Below are 16472 nucleotides of genomic sequence, written 5' to 3'. Positions count from 1 at the left end.
GGGAGGGGATATGGGCATCCACACCGGAGCACCTGCAGCCCGAGACCTGTGTGCCAGGCACACGGAGGACACGGGAGGGGCTCCTGGCGCCGCCGCCCCTCACAGCCAGCGGCTGCGGGGCACGGCCGGGGTGCCGCTCTGCGCAGGGACACGGAGCTGTTCCGGACCCAGCGACGCGACACCGGGCCGGCCCGTAAGCGGAGCGAAGCCTGCGGGACGGGATGGGCAACCCCCTGCCCGGGGGGAAAGGAATAAGGAAGGAAGAAATGACATCCCGGCTCTCGAAAATCCCGTGGGTGAGTCACGGCGGGCGGGGAGGCGGCGGGGCTGCCCGGCGGCGGCGCCCCCTGGCGGCGGCAGTGGCCGCGCGGTTGTCACAGGCCGGAAAGTCCCGGCGCTCTGCCGGTGGAAATCCCCTGTGGGGTTTTTTTGTGTTGTGTTTTCAGTCCCCCCCCCCCTTTTTTTTTTTTTTTTTTTTTTTTTTTTTTTTTTTTCGCCCGGGCGCTTAAACAGAAAGGGAAAAAAAAACAAGAGGCTGGGCTCAGCCCTTCATTCCGCAGCGGCGGCAGCGGCAGCGGCAGCAACTCCGGCGGGGCGAGGGTGGAGAGAAGGGAAGGAAGGAGCCCCGGCGCGGTGGGGGTTGATGGATCCCGAGCGCGGCTCCGTCCCATCGCCTCAGCCTAGCTGCTGAGCAGGAGTCACGGCAGGATCGGCCGGAGGAGGAGCCGCCCGCGGAGAGGTGAGCGGCGCTCTGGGCAGGGCACGGCGGAGCCCGGAGCACTCCTGCAGGAGGGCGCCTCGGGGACCAGGCGGCTCTGGCGGCGGGCTCGGCCGTAGCCCGTGTGCCGGCTCCCGGCCGGGCGGGGACGCTGTGCCCGCTGCTGCCGGCCCGGCCCGGCCCGGCCCGGCCCCGCGGGGGCTCCGCGGCTCGCAGAGCGGGCGCGGCGCGGCCGGGCTTGCTGCGAGTGCCGCGGGAAATCCGCCCTGGAGCTTCGGGCTCCTTCTCCGGGGAAGCTGGCGGGCTTGTGTCCTTTCCACCTTGCGCGCCCAGCCCCCGGCGGAGCAGTCGGTCAGGGAAGGAAGAACGCGGAACACTTAGTGTGTGTAAACCAGTCCTGTGGGATTTAAAAGAGCCTCGCTCCTCATCTTCTGATTTGGCGAAGAGTAGTACTGTGTTTTAGTTTGTACCGAGCGAAAACCCAGACAGAAAAATCTGGGGGGGTTTAAAAGGTATTAGGCATGTTTGTTTTAGAAGTTTTAGCACTTTGTGGAGAAGTTTATTACTTGCTGTTTGTCAGATAGAGGACAGAAAATGAAAATAACTTTATGAAACCATGGGTGGATCTCAGAACAGTGTTCAGCTGTCCCGAGCCCAGCATCCTCAGCATTACACCTTTGGAAAGGATGCTGTCTCTAGTTATTGTTTACAGTGTTCCTTTCTGGGAATTCCTAGTCATTACTTGTGAGAAGGTTAAAGTAGCGTAGCACACAGCAAAGCACGGTAGACTATAAACTAATATAAGTGTAGCTCAGTTTTCTACTTTTAAATCTCCAGCTTAGGTGTCTATTGAGTTCTGTTTGTTTCATCACATTGATTTTGAAAATAAAGGTTGCTTGGCTTTTGCCTTGGTTCACATTTATGACTGTAAATAGTACAGGCAGTAATTTCCACGTGTGGAGGGGAAAAATGCCGGTAGAACATAGAATCAAATAATGTAGTTTCAGTGAATGCTTCTGTAAACTCAGTACTTTTTGTTACTTAAAGCTGGAAATAACCGTTTCAAGAGTCGATGCCGGTAGTGCTTAGTCATGTGATTAGTCTTTATTCGTGTAAAAAAAAATCCCATTGACTCAATGTTTCTACTAACATAAGTAAGGAATTCAGTACTTTGGTCATCTCAGAGCAAAGTAGAGCTATGGTTATCACACAGATTAGTAAGGGGTTGTTTGTATTTCCTTTTCAGACTCATTCATACATTTAAATGCAGGATTACATAAATAGCATGTGTAAAACTATACTAGTGAGGGGAGTGGATGAGAAAATATGTTATTTTCATTTTAAGGCTGGTGCTGGTGGGGGAATGACAAGAATATGCCATCTTTATTACCTAAAGGAAAGCTTTTCCATATGTTGCAAGATGTGACAGGTCTGCACACCGTCCCTAGTGCTCTTAGGGTGTGTGAATGACATCACCCTAAAGTAGGACTTTGTAGCATTACCTGTTTCATCTGCCTCTATTTAGGGCTTGTCAGGTTATCCACCGTATCTCTCCATCAGCTGGTTCTTAGAGAGGTTATAGAGTTCAGCTCTTGGCACCTGGAGTTTGAGGTGCCCTCTCACCCTGAGAGGGTCTTTCAAAAGCTTTGGCTGGGCATTTGGAGGTGGATGTTGCCAATGGAAGTGTCTGGGTGAAGAGGGGAGAGCAACTCTTTCCCTGGGGGGAAGGAGGTGCCAAAGCCCTTCTGTGCAAGAGGGGTCTTCTGCCTCCATAGACCTGGGAATGCCTTCCTGGTTAGTCTGTCAGGCTGGAGTTCTTCTTCTTCTGTCTGTGCCTCCCATCTCCATGAGAAAACTTCCTAGTAGTTACATAAACAATTTTTAGTTGCTTCTTGTTTCCCTATACTTAATTTCCAGCGATTGATACACATATATGGCTTGATACTTGTCCCTAGATTCATAATCCCAATGGTAGGTTCTCCTAATGTGACTAGTTGTCCTCTAAAGATTTTAGGCATGCATACCTTTGTCTTGATACAATTTTTGCTTTGTTTTTAAACAAAGCAAGAATGTTTGTGGACAGCATGGAGAGTCTCTCCCTGTAAAAATAGGTTATTGTTGTTCTTACTGTAGAGCACAGAGGTTTTGAGGGATGTGGTCCCTACATTTGTCTCTAACTAGCCACAAAGTTGGTGTCCTCTGAGTAAGTATTTCATAGAGTGTAGCAGGTTTGAGGTTATGGGTTTCTTTTTCTGTTTTTCCTGCTGTTTTTCCCATGAGGCCAGAGTTACTGAAGAAAGGGATGCAGGCCAGTAAACATTACATGTCCTACTGTGGAAATACATTGGGGGTTTTGAGCCAAATGGAAATGCTTTTTCAGCTCTGTTGACTTACCACTGAGTAATAGTGGCACTGCAGTCTGCACCCCCACACACGGCACAAGCACTTCTGAGCCATAGCTCTGCCGCTCACAAAATACAAAGAGCCTCAAGAAAATAACCGAAGCCTGTCCTTGAGTGACAAATTCCTCGTCTACCATATCTGGCCACTGTAAGTATGGGACTGATACTTGCACGGCCTGCAATTCTTTGTGCTCTTTCTGTACTCTACTGACCATCACTGCTCAGAATGTATGGGCTGTAGACATCTGAAATGGTCATTAGCTGCTTTTTTTTTTGGCATGTTATCAAAACAAGAGCTTAAAGGGTCCTGAAATTCACCAAGTGCATATGGGATTACACTGCACAATTATCAATTAAGTTTCCAGCATAATTTTCCCTTCCCTTGACCTTGCCTTCTCTTATCCTTACTTTGATTTAAGTGCTTTTTTGAATGAGGATGCAGTTTCCTTGCTTATGCATAAATCCTTTTAAATATCGCAGTAAATTATATTAGCAAATGAGTGGGATAAGCTGATCAGTGTCTGTATCTGAGTAATGCAGAAAAGTTAGTGAATGTGAGCTTTGAAAAAACTTTATTTATGAAAGGCTAGATGGACTGCATCCACTCTGTACCTCTTTTAGGCAAAGCTTCATCCAGAATCCCACCCTGAAAGTGCCTTCTCAGCCACTACAGAAGTGATAGCACCGTTATAGAAGGACACTAACATGCCAATAAAAGGATCCTTTTTCATTTCAGATGTCTTCTAGAAACATGGCTGGCCCACACAACCTTCCTCAAGCTTTGTATCAGAGCAATATGCTGAAGGCTATGAAGATCAGAGAGAGAACACCTGAGGATCTAGTCAAACCTCCCAGTGGAATAATTCATCACTTCAGGACTATGCACAGATACACCATAGAAATGTTCAGAATGTGCCAGTTTTGTCCCCAGTTTCGGGAAACGCTTCAGAAGTCCCTGACTGACCAGGCTACCCAGACTTCACTGGAGCGCCACAGGAAGCTCAACTGGTGCAGGGAAGTTCGGAGACTCGTTCCTTTGAAGACTAATGGTGAGTTACGAGCAGGTCTTTGCACTCACAGTAAAACAGGTCCTACAAATGTAGCACCTTTATTAATAGCATCTGAGTTCACATTACTGAAACAGAAGCACATGGCTTTAAAAATGTGCTGCCTTTCAATCTGTTTTGAAATTAAAATTCTTTCCACATGATGTGCTGTCTTGAGGCTGTAGCAGACCCTTGGCCATACCACATTATGTGAATATTGTGGAAATTTCACAGATATTTTCATAATATCAGTAACCTGTGGCACTTCAGAGTCAAGAACAAGGCAGGGAAACTTGATTTGGAACCTAATGCCTTCCCATGAATCTGATTGCTACATTTCGGCTGCCTCATCAGAAGTGCCAAACATCCTCTATGCCAGGCAAGAGGAGCCTTCAGATGCCTTGAGTGACCAGGGATGCATTTCCATATATATTTAGCAGAAGCTAATATCCTTCCAGTAGCCCTGCTGTTGTAGCTGGCAGGCAGTGCTTGCTTGGTGATCCAGCTTTAACGGCAGTGATGGCAATAGCACCCAGAATATGGAGCCTCCTGGGAGCCTGACACTGCTGTCCCTGGAGTCAGCACCCCATGCTGGGGCTGCTCCCTCGTCCTCAGCTCCCTGCCTGGGTTTGCCAGCTCTTGTCTTCCCTCAGAGCCCACTGGTAAGTCCCATGTGTGTGACTGACACCCATCTTTGTGCAACACAAATTCTGCAGTGCCCTTTTTTTTCAACAGTCAGTGCTGGTTTCAGGACTTGGCTTTTGGGTTACTCTGTGTGTGTATTGCATCAAGTGCTACAAATGAAAAGGCACAGCAGTAGTGCCAAGATTTCCTGAACAGGTTATCTTTGTCCACAGTCTTGAGCAGGAAGCTTTGGCACATGACTGTAAGAGTCATGGGCATTTTACATTCAGTGGAGGAAAGATTTGGTAATGGCTATGACTTATGGTCATGCAGCTGCAAACTTGGACTCAGGATTCTTTACAGCACAGGTTGCCCCTAACCAAGAACAATAGACTGAGACAGTGAGGACTTCAGGAAGATGAAAAATACACACTCTTTGCTCAAGGAGAAGGTCACAGTAGTTATAGAAACACTGGGTGTGGTGGACCTGCAGTACTGTTGAAGTCCGTGTTGTGTTCTAGGTTTGCTTCTTTTCATATCTGCTTGTATACACATTAACCTTATCTTCCTAGTCCACATTTTTTCCTTTCCAAGTTCTGCCATATTTCTCAGTCTGACTGTACACAGCTGTGTTGTACAGAAGCCATAAAAACAGACCCACTGAGTAGATGTCACTTGTCAACCTAAAGCCCAATGCTGATGTGCATGTCTGTAACTGTTGTAGAGGCATTGACCTTCTGGTGGGCTTTTTGGGCTGCCTCTTCATTGGTGTAAAATTCTCATGACTGCAATTAGGGGTGTGCACAGAAGTCACGGAATCTTGAGCTTTGGAAGGACCAGAGTTGCAGCCAGGGCAGGCAGTGCTTTGCACATACTGGGAAGGTAACATCAACTGTTCAACATCAACTCCAGGTGTTGCATCCTAAAAGTTTCACTCCAGGTGTTGCATCCTAAAAGTTTCACTGAGATTTTCTAGGAAAATGGACAATGTGCACAATTTTTGCCCAGGGCAAAGAGTAATTGTTTTAGAATCCCCCGTCACCAGTCAGTACAAATCCTGCAGGGGTTAACGCTGTCTGGACAGACCCTTGTTGGTGACCACAGTACATTCAGCAGCACTGACCTCCTTTGTCTCATGACCATCAGCCAGTGTTACACGTGGCAGAAGTGGATCCCACCCATGAGCAGGCGTACCTGTATATGAGGTGCTGAAATATTAGGGCAGGTTGAGGGAAGGCAAAGCAAGGTTTGTAGTCTCCCCATACACTGAGCAGACAAAGAACTTGGCTTCAGTTCAGTGCTCCAGGGTCATTAAGTGCATGAGTAGGAGTGGCTTTGGAAACCTGTGGGTTATGCAAAGTAGTTGCATAGAAGGACCTTTGTAGGAGAAAGAAGGTAGATTGGACTGTAGGAGAGGATCTCTGAAAGAAGTGCAGAAGCCTGGAGAAGCCCTGTATTATCCCAGAAAACAACTTTTTTTTTTTTTTTTCTCTTTCTCCCATGCAGCATGAAAAATATTTTTTGAACATTTAGCTGCTTAACCCATAGATATGAGAGGAATATGTTAGTTCTCTCAGTTAACAGTGGACTTTCTTCAGAAGATTCTGGGGTTTTTTCTGATTAAGGCTGTAGCTGTTGAAAACAGAGAAAGTATCTCCTATGGGATCTTTTGATGTATATTTTACCTAATATGTTTGTGAATCTGTGGAGTGGTGGGGTTTTCTTAATTAAAAAAGCCATTTTGAATCACCACATATTTCTTTGCAGACATCTGAGTGGAGATAGAAGGAAAGTGGTAGGAGGTACAAAAATCGAAACTCGTAGGTTTTTTTTTTTTTTTTTTTTTTTTTTAAATTTAAAAATTCCAGCATCTATTGGCTGTAGAGATTTCACTTGTATAATGAATTGGCATTCATTCCAGCTCGCCCAGCCACACCCCCTGGGAAAGTCCGAGGGAGGCCACGCTGCACCCGCAGAACAAAAAGTACAACTGTTGCTCAATTGCTAGTCAAACGGTGTGGGGGAATTCCAAGTGCTGTGTAAGGAATTTTGGGCAGTGCTTCTAAATAAAGAACCGAAAGTGAGCTCTCAGAGAGAGAGAAAAAAAATTAGTCTTATCTTTGCTCTAGATTTTGCAAAGGAAAAATTTTAATGGGATTAATATGTCATCTTTCTTGGTCAGAAGGAAACACAGTCAGTTTTTCTGTCTTCTTGGTTGTTCCCTGATTTTTGAGCTCAAGTAAGCAGCCTGCAGAATTGAAGTAAGCTTTGCAGGACAGCATTCATAAAATAGAAGGCAGTTGCAGGAACCTGATATGCACCAATCCCATAACAATTTATGAAGCATTGAGTAGATTTTAAATTATATGTTATTCGGGAACTAGAGTCTGTTGTAGGCTTTTCTCTGCAATTTCACAGAATAAGCAGCAAAAGTGTTCACAAATGGTGTAATTGAACTCATCATGTATGTGACACGTTGGGTTTAATTCTTTTGTGGGAGTTCTTTGGGTGTGTTCGTTTCGGTTTTTTTCATGGAAGAAAAATCTAGTAGCTTTACCAGGGTTGATGTCTCTTATTCCAACAAAATTGCTGTGGTTTCTTAGCATTATGTGAATCTGTTTACCACTGTGGTAGACATCAGACCTAGTTTTGTATCTGAGGACGTGACAGTAATGATTCTTAATGTCTCCCTTTCAGGGGAGACATCCCCTTTTGAAGAAGATAGCTAGAGATAGAATTTGAAACTCAGACATAGATGTATTTCTTGTTACACCTTTTAATTTAATTAGTTATCTCCTCTGAGTCTCAGTTTCCCCTCTGAAACTGCAGAATACCACAATCCTTCCTACCTGTAAAGAGGAGTTTTTCAATGCAAGAAGATTGTGTAAATGAAAATCAAATCACTGTTTTTCATTGACTTAATTTTGTGTTTTAAAATCAGCCCTCTAAGTAATATACGTAACTACCCAACATGCTATCATTTCTGAGAAGAAGGCCAGAGGTGTTCCTATGATTGCTTACATAAATCACCTGCCATTCCCTTTCTGTCTCCTTTTTAATTACAATTCCTCCATCAAGCACAGCCAAGGGCCAAGCAGTGGTCATCAGGGAATATGAGGCTTGGTATTACTATGATATTTTCTTAATGGTTTCCATTATCTCAACCTTATGCCGTTGGGTGTATATTTATGTAAACACCAATGAGGGAGATTTACATATTTTTTTTGTAATTTTAAGATGACTATGTTGTGTTTAAAAAGCTATTTCAGCTGTGTTTGACATTTGTAGTTGACCCTAAAATTTAGTTTGTGATATCAGTCAAAGTTAAGTAAGATAGGTAAGGGGCATTGCTGGATGACAGCTTAACTTGGACTGGTACAGAGACAAAACCAGTAGGGAGGGAAGTTTTTTCCTTCTGTCTCTGAACAGAGACCATAACTCTGGTCCCCTTCTTTACAACCCTTCTGTCTGAGGCTTAGAGAGAAGTGCACAGGGAACACACATATGTGTGGTGTAATTCTATGTCCCACAGTGTTGTGGCATTTTATTTAAGGAGCCATTTGAAAATAATGCACTCTGTCTTTTTTTTCCAGGTGATGGAAATTGCCTTATGCATGCTGCATCACAGTACATGTGGGGTATTGAAGATATCGACCTTGTCTTAAGAAAAACATTGTTTAGTGCTCTCAGAGAGATTGACACACGGAACTTCAAGCTCCGCTGGCAGCGGGAGGCTGTTAAATCCCAGGAGTTTGTAGAAACAGGACTCCATTATGACACCCGGGTAAGGCGGCCAGAGGGAGTGGTGCTGTTTGCTGAGTGCTCGCCAGCATTGCCTTGCTGATTCTGTTTGCTTTGTGGCTCCATGGACTCTGTCATTAATGGAGAGCAGAAATGGTCTTCCTTTGGAGGAAATGGGAACATGTGATTATTTGAGCACTGTTGTGCTGCAGCTGGTTCCTGAGCTCCATGTCTTTGAACCATTGGTGACAGCTGTTTCTTTCCTCAGAACTGGGAGGAGGAGTGGGAATACCTCATTGAAATGACCTCCCCAGAAATATCTGGTGCTCGAAATAGACTCCCCTATAATGCGCTGGAAGAAATCCACATCTTCGTCCTTGCTAACATCCTCCGAAGGCCAGTCATTGTCCTGGCAGGTGAGTTGCCTGACCAGTCATCCCACCGTGTTACTCTTGTGCTGTGTTAGTAATCTTAGTCAACAACTGTTGGTTTTAAGTAGATGCATTTCAGAACACTGCGTTTTCAGAAATTATTATAAAACCCCTAACATATATTTTTTCTTGCCTGTAGCACGTACTTATTTGTGTTTTCTTTTTCTTCTTTATGCAGATAAAGTGGTTAGAAGCTTAGAGTCAGGCTCCAGTTTTGCTCCTCTGAATGTTGGTGGTGTTTACTTGCCTCTCCTGTGGCCAGCTGAAGAATGCTACAGATACCCAATTGTGCTTGGCTATGACAACATGCATTTTACACCACTGGTGACTCTGAAGGACAGCGGGCCAGGTATTTTTCAAGTACCTTGTTTGGTATTTATGTTACTTCTTCAAAACCACAGTGGTACTCCTTGCTCTGCCCAGCTATTCTTGTCTCTCTCAAAAATTTACTGGTGGTATCTCCATGTGTTGCATTTTATGGTTATTCCTAACTGGCTGGTTATGTTTGTGTAAATATACATGTACACATATATATTTATCTCTGTGTGTGTGTATGTGCTAATCCATCTTGTTTCCCCACAGAAATCCGGGCTGTCCCTCTGGTCACCAGTGATCAAGGCAGATTTGAGGATTTGAATGTGCACTTTCTGACAGATGCAGAAGAGAGGGAGAAAGAGCAGCTGCTAAAAGACTACTTGATAGTGATAGAAATTCCAGTGCAAGGCTGGGATCATGGTACAACTCATCTAATTAATGCTGCAAAGTGAGTATCATTCATGTTCCCTCAAAGTTATCTTGTTTACAGAGGTGGACAAGCTGGGCAGCCCAGTGTGTTCTTTTGGTCTTTCCTTCCTTCCTAGGTGGTCCATGTGTTGACTACCTGAAATATGAAACATTGGGATTACTGTTGATATGTTTTGAAGTAGTATGAGCTGAGGCCAGTCTCAAATTTAAAGGCAAAAATGTATTCAGATTTAGCAAACTGAAACTAGCATTTTAGAAGAAAAAATCCATTTGATCAGTTTCACTGACTTTTGGATTACACAGGAGGGTGGCTGAAAAGTAGTTAAATGCAGGAGCTAGTTAGCCCAAGCTCTTGTGCTTTGTGTAAGGGCACATTGTATAATGGGCAGTTGGTGTAATTTTGGCTGCCCTGGGTAAAGTACTTGGCAGTATATTCTGGGCACAGATGCCTCAACACCCTAGGCTGTTCCGTGTGGCAGCAGGCAGGAAGCTGTGGCCAGTGGAGGAGCCGGCATCTCTGCTGATGGCTGAGCATCAGTAACATGCAGGGAGCAGCTAGCAACACCCGTCAGCTTCTCATATTCCATGGACACTGGCAGTGATGCCCAACCAGTCCCCTCAGAACTCATGGAGGGGAGTAACTCCCTGTATCCTCTGTCTTTGCTTCCACTACCACACGGAAAGGAATCTTCATGCTCTTGGTTAGTTCTGGTGTAGGGGCCTTGAAAATTGAAGTCCTTCTGCCCAAAGCATGTAAGCACATGTAAAGGGTAGCACTTGAGCTTCCCTAGTTGCTCTGCCTAGATGTGTTCTGGAGTATTGCCAGAAATGTTAGCTCCTCATCCTACCAACTGTGGCATGGTGAAGCTCCAGTGTAGGATTTTCCCTGCAGCTGGAGGCAGAGTAAGGATGGTATGATGCTTGCTAGCATTGCACATGCCATGCTGAAGCCCCACAGTTGTTAGAAGAATTCTGCTGGTAGATACAGACCCAACAGGGCAGAACCAGGAGCAGATTTCATGATAAACTGCATCATTATGCTCAGTTGAACACTGATCCTCAGAGAAATTCACCATTTGGGGGACTTTCTGCTTCTGAGAGATTACCCATATTCTGTATGCAAACAGCTCTTAGACAGAAAACCCTCAATTAGCAAAGCCTTTTAAGAATATTTCTGTTTAGCATTGTGTCAGGACATTTATTTCAGATGTGAAAGTCTCCATCACTGAACACTTGCTTTTAAAAATATTTCCATTTACAGCAACAGTGTAGCATCCCAGATCTTCTGTCTGAGTAATATGGATGTGCATTAAATCTACATTTCCTTCCCACATTGCTTGTATTTGCTTCCACCCCACCATCTGCTCTTTTCAGCCACTGATGCAATCTTCCTTTTTTGGCTGTCAGGTTAGATGAAGGCAACCTACCCAAAGAAATAAACCTCGTGGAAGATTACTTTCAACTGGTACAGCATGAGTACAAGAAGTGGCAGGAGAATGTTGAACCTGCTAGAAGAGAGACATGTTCCAGGAACAGACAGGATCTGTCACTTTCCCAGCTCTCCCTCTTACAGATGAAATGTGAAACGCCAAATTGCCCTTTTTACATGTCTGTGAACACCCAGCCCTACTGCCACGAATGCTTTGAGCAGAGGTCCCCAGGAAACAAGGGAAGAAAGCAGAGCTCCAAAGCAGCACCTGAGAAGCTGAAGGCAGCTGGGTCAGGCTCCTCCCATGGGGATATTTGTGAACCTGGGGGATGGATATCTGAAGGGCCTGTAACAGAGCCTCGCTCTGCACCTCCGACCGCTCCCAGCCTTTTCCTGTACAGTGAAACCACAGCCATGAAGTGCAGGACCCCAGACTGCCCCTTCACACTGAATGTGCAACACAATGGGCTGTGTGAACGCTGCTACAACAGACAGCTCAGTCCCTGCAACAACTTGGATGACCAGAGACACTTAGACTATGCCACATGCAAAATGTGCCATCAAAAGGCCAAGAGGACCTTCAATGGTATATGCAGCACTTGCTTCAAAAGGTCTACAGAGCAGTCCCCAAATGGCAGTCCTGCTTTCCTGCCCACCTGCCACCAGAGATCAACATCTGACCCGTCCCAGATCTCACAGATCCTCCACCAGCACTCCTGCCATCAGGCTCCCAACAACCATGGCAAGGAGCCCCCACCACCAGCACTGCCTCCCGAGGAGAACTGGGGAGGCAACCTCTGTAGGAAACCTGGTTGCAAGTTTTTTGGGACATCACAAAATGAGGGCTTTTGCACGCTGTGTTTCTTTGAGTACAGGGAAAACCATGGTAAGTGGAGATGGAGTGAGCTTTGACACACTTTGGCTGCAGATCAGCCTCCTTGAACTGTGAAGTTCTTTGTGTACTGGGTGATAAAAGGGCAGGGGTGATGAAAAGAGTGTGAGGAGAAGGTGATTTTCTGTCTGTTATTATCCTGTTGTCATGGTTTAACCCCAGCCAGCAACCAAGCCCCACAGAGCTGCTAGCTCACTCTCCGACCAGTGGGCTCAGGTAGAGAATAGAAAGCGTAAAAGCTGGAAAACTCATGGTTTGGGATAAAGAGAGTTTAATAGGAAAAGCAAAAACTGCATACACAAGCAAAGCAAAACAAAGAATTCATTACTTGCCATGGGCAGGCAGGTGTTCAAGCTTTGTCTTCTCCCATGCACCCTTGCCAGCAGGGCAGTGTGAAAAGCAGAAAAGGCCTTGGCATTGTGTAAGACCTGCTCAGCAATAACTAAAACATGTCAATATTATCTACCTTGTGCTCAGCACAAATCCAAAACACAGCCCCATACCAGCCACTGTGAAGAAAATTAACTTTACCCCAGCCAAAACCAGCATACCACAAAGAGGCACATGGCAGCAGTGTGAGGAATCTGTGAAATCTCTTGTAAAACTTCCTTTCAGCTTTGATGGAAGCAAAACCAACTCAGGAGGGGGTGGTTTTTGATACCTCCCCATCATCCACTGGTTTGGTATGAATTTTCTTCACAGCTGGACAAGTTGTAGAGATCAGTGAAGGAAATGCTGTGAGTGTATGGAAGGTACTGAAAATCAGTTATGTTAGCAAGGTGTTTAAAAAGCCTTGAAGAATCTGTAGATCTCTATCTGTTCTGGGCTCTGGAGTAACCACTGTAGTTGTATTGACAAGCAGAGCAAGTAGAATTTGACTGTAGGTAATCAGCTTGTATTTTGGAGCAACTTTGGAGTGTGTTGGTATACTCTACCTTGAAATCTTCCTTGATAATACCATGAGTGTGCATGCATTTGTGTTTAAAGATCGGCTTTCAAAAAGGCAGTAGTCTGAATAAATCACAGCATGAAATCTTCATCTTTCATGCTACTGCCCTGTTTCATAGGTAAAGAGCCCTTAGGTATAGAGCCTGCAAGGCATATGTAAGATAGAATTATTACTTATCTCTTCAGATTATTTTATTGCCGATACAAATAAAGAAACATGGAATAGGTTGGGTTGGAAGGGACCTTTAAAGATCATCTAATTAAACCCCTCTGCTGTTGGCAGAGACATCTTTCACAATGCTGAGCTTTCCACATGCGTTCAGATTAGGGAACTTCTGTGCCAGCTTGCAATACCTTATTTTCCAGCATTGCTCACAATGAAATTTTTTTTCCTTTTGATTGTGGAATATATAAGATTGCTTCATGAGACTAAAAAGTATAATGCACTTTTTCCCCTTAAGCTCTGTACCACTGTACTTCAACTGTCTGATGTGACTGAAGTGGGGGAGGCTGAAATGGGTAGGTCACAGATGGCAGTCAAAGTGAAGTCAAAGGTGAAATTCGTCTTGACTTCAGTGTGATCTAGGTTTCCCACTGAAGGCAAGTTTTTCACAAATAATCTGTTTCAACAACTTATGTGAAATTCAGGCTGCATTAGCACACTTACGTATGTAACACGAAGAAAGATGTACCAGTGGATAGTCAAAAACCCATGTTTGAGGCTAGTTGATATTTTAAATTTTATTTTAATTTTTAAGGTGGAGAGCTTTTTGTATCTGCTTTGGGTGGTCAGATCTATTGGACACATTCAAGCTGCTCCTGTTTATGCTTTGCTTTACAGACAGTGTTTTGCTACGCCACCAGAGGAGATCTCAGAGGAAGTCTTCAGCACCAGATCAGACAGGGAGCTCCGCTGCCGGCTTCCGTAACACGGTGTCCTGCCAGCGGCGCGACTGCGGCACCCTGGGCAGCACAATGCTCGAGGGGTACTGCCAGAACTGCTTCATTATAGCCCAGAACCAGCGATTCCAAGAAGCCAGAAGGACAGAAGAACAGCTGGTGAGACAGCCAGAAGTAAGTGTGAACTTCTCAAAATCTTCCTCTTGTTTAGTGCTGCATGTTTTTCTCTTGTGGGAACAACTTGGGATCCATATTAGAAAATCCTCAAATGGCTGCAGCTTAACTATCATGGAAAGACAAGCATAGAGCATATCATGAGTTTTTTCTGCTGCAGTTGAGCAGCGCTCGTAAAAAGTCATTCTCAATTTAGGGCTGTCATGGCCATGCTCAGTTTTACCTCCGCTGGGATTTTGCCAGCAATTCCAGTGGAAGCAATTGGACCAAGAGCTAGGTTGTTTTGTTGGTTGGGGAAGGCTTTTTGTTCTTACCCTTATAGCTGTGCAGTTGTGTCAAGGGGTTCAAGTTGCATTTTTGATTGAGTCCATCACAGATTGTCTTTGTTCCAGATAAGGTTTTTAATTCGGTTTGTTTTGGTCCTTTTAGAATTGTGGATTGCCAAAGATAAAAAAGCCAATAGTTTTTCCTCAGAAATGATGGAATTTGTGAGTTTCTTTGGTAAAACTCAACTTGGCTCTTGGTACTGCACTTTGTAGAAGTGTCTGTGAACAGTCTCCAGGTGGTTACCTATACAAACCACGAGAGAGTAAAAAGGAAATGAAAAGCCATTTGTGCTGCCAGCACAGCAGCTGACAATGTGTTTTAATATTTTTCAAGAGAACAGGGCAGCACAGAGGAGATGTGCAGCGAGCAGCATTGAGTGCCCAGAAGAGACAGTGTGCTGTGGCTTCATGTAGAAACAACCAGGCCTGCAGGAGTGATGACCTGTGCCTGGAGTGCCGGCGCCTTGGTCAGCTGCCACCGTCGGGGAGTGCCCGGGAGACAGCGGCACAGGAGCCTCCCAAGCAACGCTGCCGAGCCCCTGCCTGCGATCACTATGGCAATGTCAAGTGCAATGGCTACTGCAATGAATGCTACCAGTTCAAACAGATCTATGGCTAGCGGCAAACAAGAAAGCAATACCAGCTACTTCCTTCCCTGAAATGGTGCTACATCCAAAACACTTAACAGTCCTGGGACTGGGAGGGTGGGGGGAAATATAAGCTGTCTGCTCAGATCGTGTTTATTCCCAAGAATGGGAATAAATTTCTACTTCCTCTAAACACTGCATACAAGGACTGCTGAGAAGGTCACATTGCCTTCTGCATAGAGCTCTCATTCGTGACTAAGCTCCTACAATACCATATTTAATTCTTGGACTTCCCAGGAGGAAGTGTGAAGCATTTGAATCCAAAGAACTTCCCAGTTCTGCCTGTTTCTCAATACCTCCCCTCTCCCAGGCAAGGAGCCACGTCTACTGTCAGAGGTGCAGGACCTTTTTATGGTTGCATACATCAGTCAGGTGCAAGTCCTTCCTGAATAGGATTACCCAGGACAGACTGATGCTACTTCCAGTTGACGTCTGAAGAAACGTGGTTTGGTTTGCCCGTGTCCTTGCTGTACTTAGAGAGCTCACCAGGGTGGGAGCTCCAGCGGGCATTCAGGGTGATAACAGCAAGCACTTTTGTGTTTGCAGAGCCCTCAACAATCCACAGCCAAAAACAAGACCAGGACTGGTCTACTCCTTTAACATGCTTAACCTAACCAGCATTTAGATCCTTTCCCAAATCCCAAGACAGCTGGAAAGACAGAAGTTGCAGAAGAAATGCATGTGATGGTGAAAATGTATCCTGCCATTTCCCACTTGCGTGGAAGGAATTACCTCCAACAGACAAGAAAAACCCCAAAGCCCTTTGTCTTCACTTCTGAAACGAGATTGACTCCTGTCTCTCTTGCACTCTAAATGTCAGGAGTGACAGTGTGTGCTGTTCATACCCTCCTGCCTCATTTCTGTCACACTTTCTGTCATCCTTAATGTGATTCTGTTACCACGCAAACAGCTGGGAGCTCAGTAACAAGAGTTCTTCAGGGCTGAAATTTTACTCCTGAAGTTTATGCATCCACTTCTCAATCGGCAATACTTTCTTTAGCAACCTAGCTTTACCACTATGCCCGTTACCTGCTTCTCTCTTCTCCTTTTACACCTTTTAAGTTTTCAGCATCTGTTTTGCTGCTATGATTTTGGAGGTGAGATCTCTTCTAACTTGCTTCTCAAGTTTAGAATCTTTTTCTAGTTACTAAAAAAAACAAAACAAAACTTAAATAACTCATCACTTATTTCTGTTAAATTTTATATATTTTGTGAACCTTAATGTGAACATAAGTTTTGTTAAAATATTTATATTATTTGAAACAATGCAATCTGAAATTTGCACAGCTAGGATTTTTTTACATATATTTACTCTAGTGTTGAAAGTTACAAACTTAAATGTATAATTGAAAAACTTTCTCTGGTATAAAGAAATAAATTATTGAAGGATTGAATTTGTTATTTTTATATCTATGCGAGAGAGCACAGGGAGGGATGGGACGCCCCCAGA

At 44.8% G+C, this 16472-nt stretch overlaps 1 protein-coding gene across 2 annotated transcripts; it reads left to right on the top strand.

The window, feature by feature from the left end:
* Nucleotides 1-524: 524 nt before the first annotated feature.
* On the top strand, nt 525-16215 carry TNFAIP3 (TNF alpha induced protein 3). Of its 2 annotated transcripts, none has more exons than XM_041423749.1 (9): nt 525-739; nt 3857-4169; nt 8384-8574; nt 8800-8947; nt 9141-9311; nt 9545-9725; nt 11114-12021; nt 13817-14049; nt 14710-16215. In XM_041423749.1, the coding sequence occupies exons 2-9, from the start codon at nt 3857-3859 to the stop codon at nt 14992-14994; spliced, it is 2430 nt and encodes an 809-aa protein (XP_041279683.1). In that variant the 5' UTR covers nt 525-739; the 3' UTR covers nt 14995-16215. The 2 variants fall into 2 exon arrangements, with proteins under 2 accessions (XP_041279683.1, XP_041279684.1); XM_041423750.1 differs by lacking the exon at nt 525-739 and adding an exon at nt 3190-3268.
* The last annotated feature ends 257 nt before the right edge of the window (nt 16216-16472 follow it).

This window comes from Onychostruthus taczanowskii, unplaced genomic scaffold (assembly GCF_017590055.1).
Source record: "Onychostruthus taczanowskii isolate IOZ18803 unplaced genomic scaffold, ASM1759005v1 scaffold8, whole genome shotgun sequence".
NCBI lineage: Eukaryota > Metazoa > Chordata > Aves > Passeriformes > Passeridae > Onychostruthus > Onychostruthus taczanowskii.
Note: the sequence above shows the minus strand (reverse complement) of the source record. Positions and strands in the feature narration are given on the sequence as shown.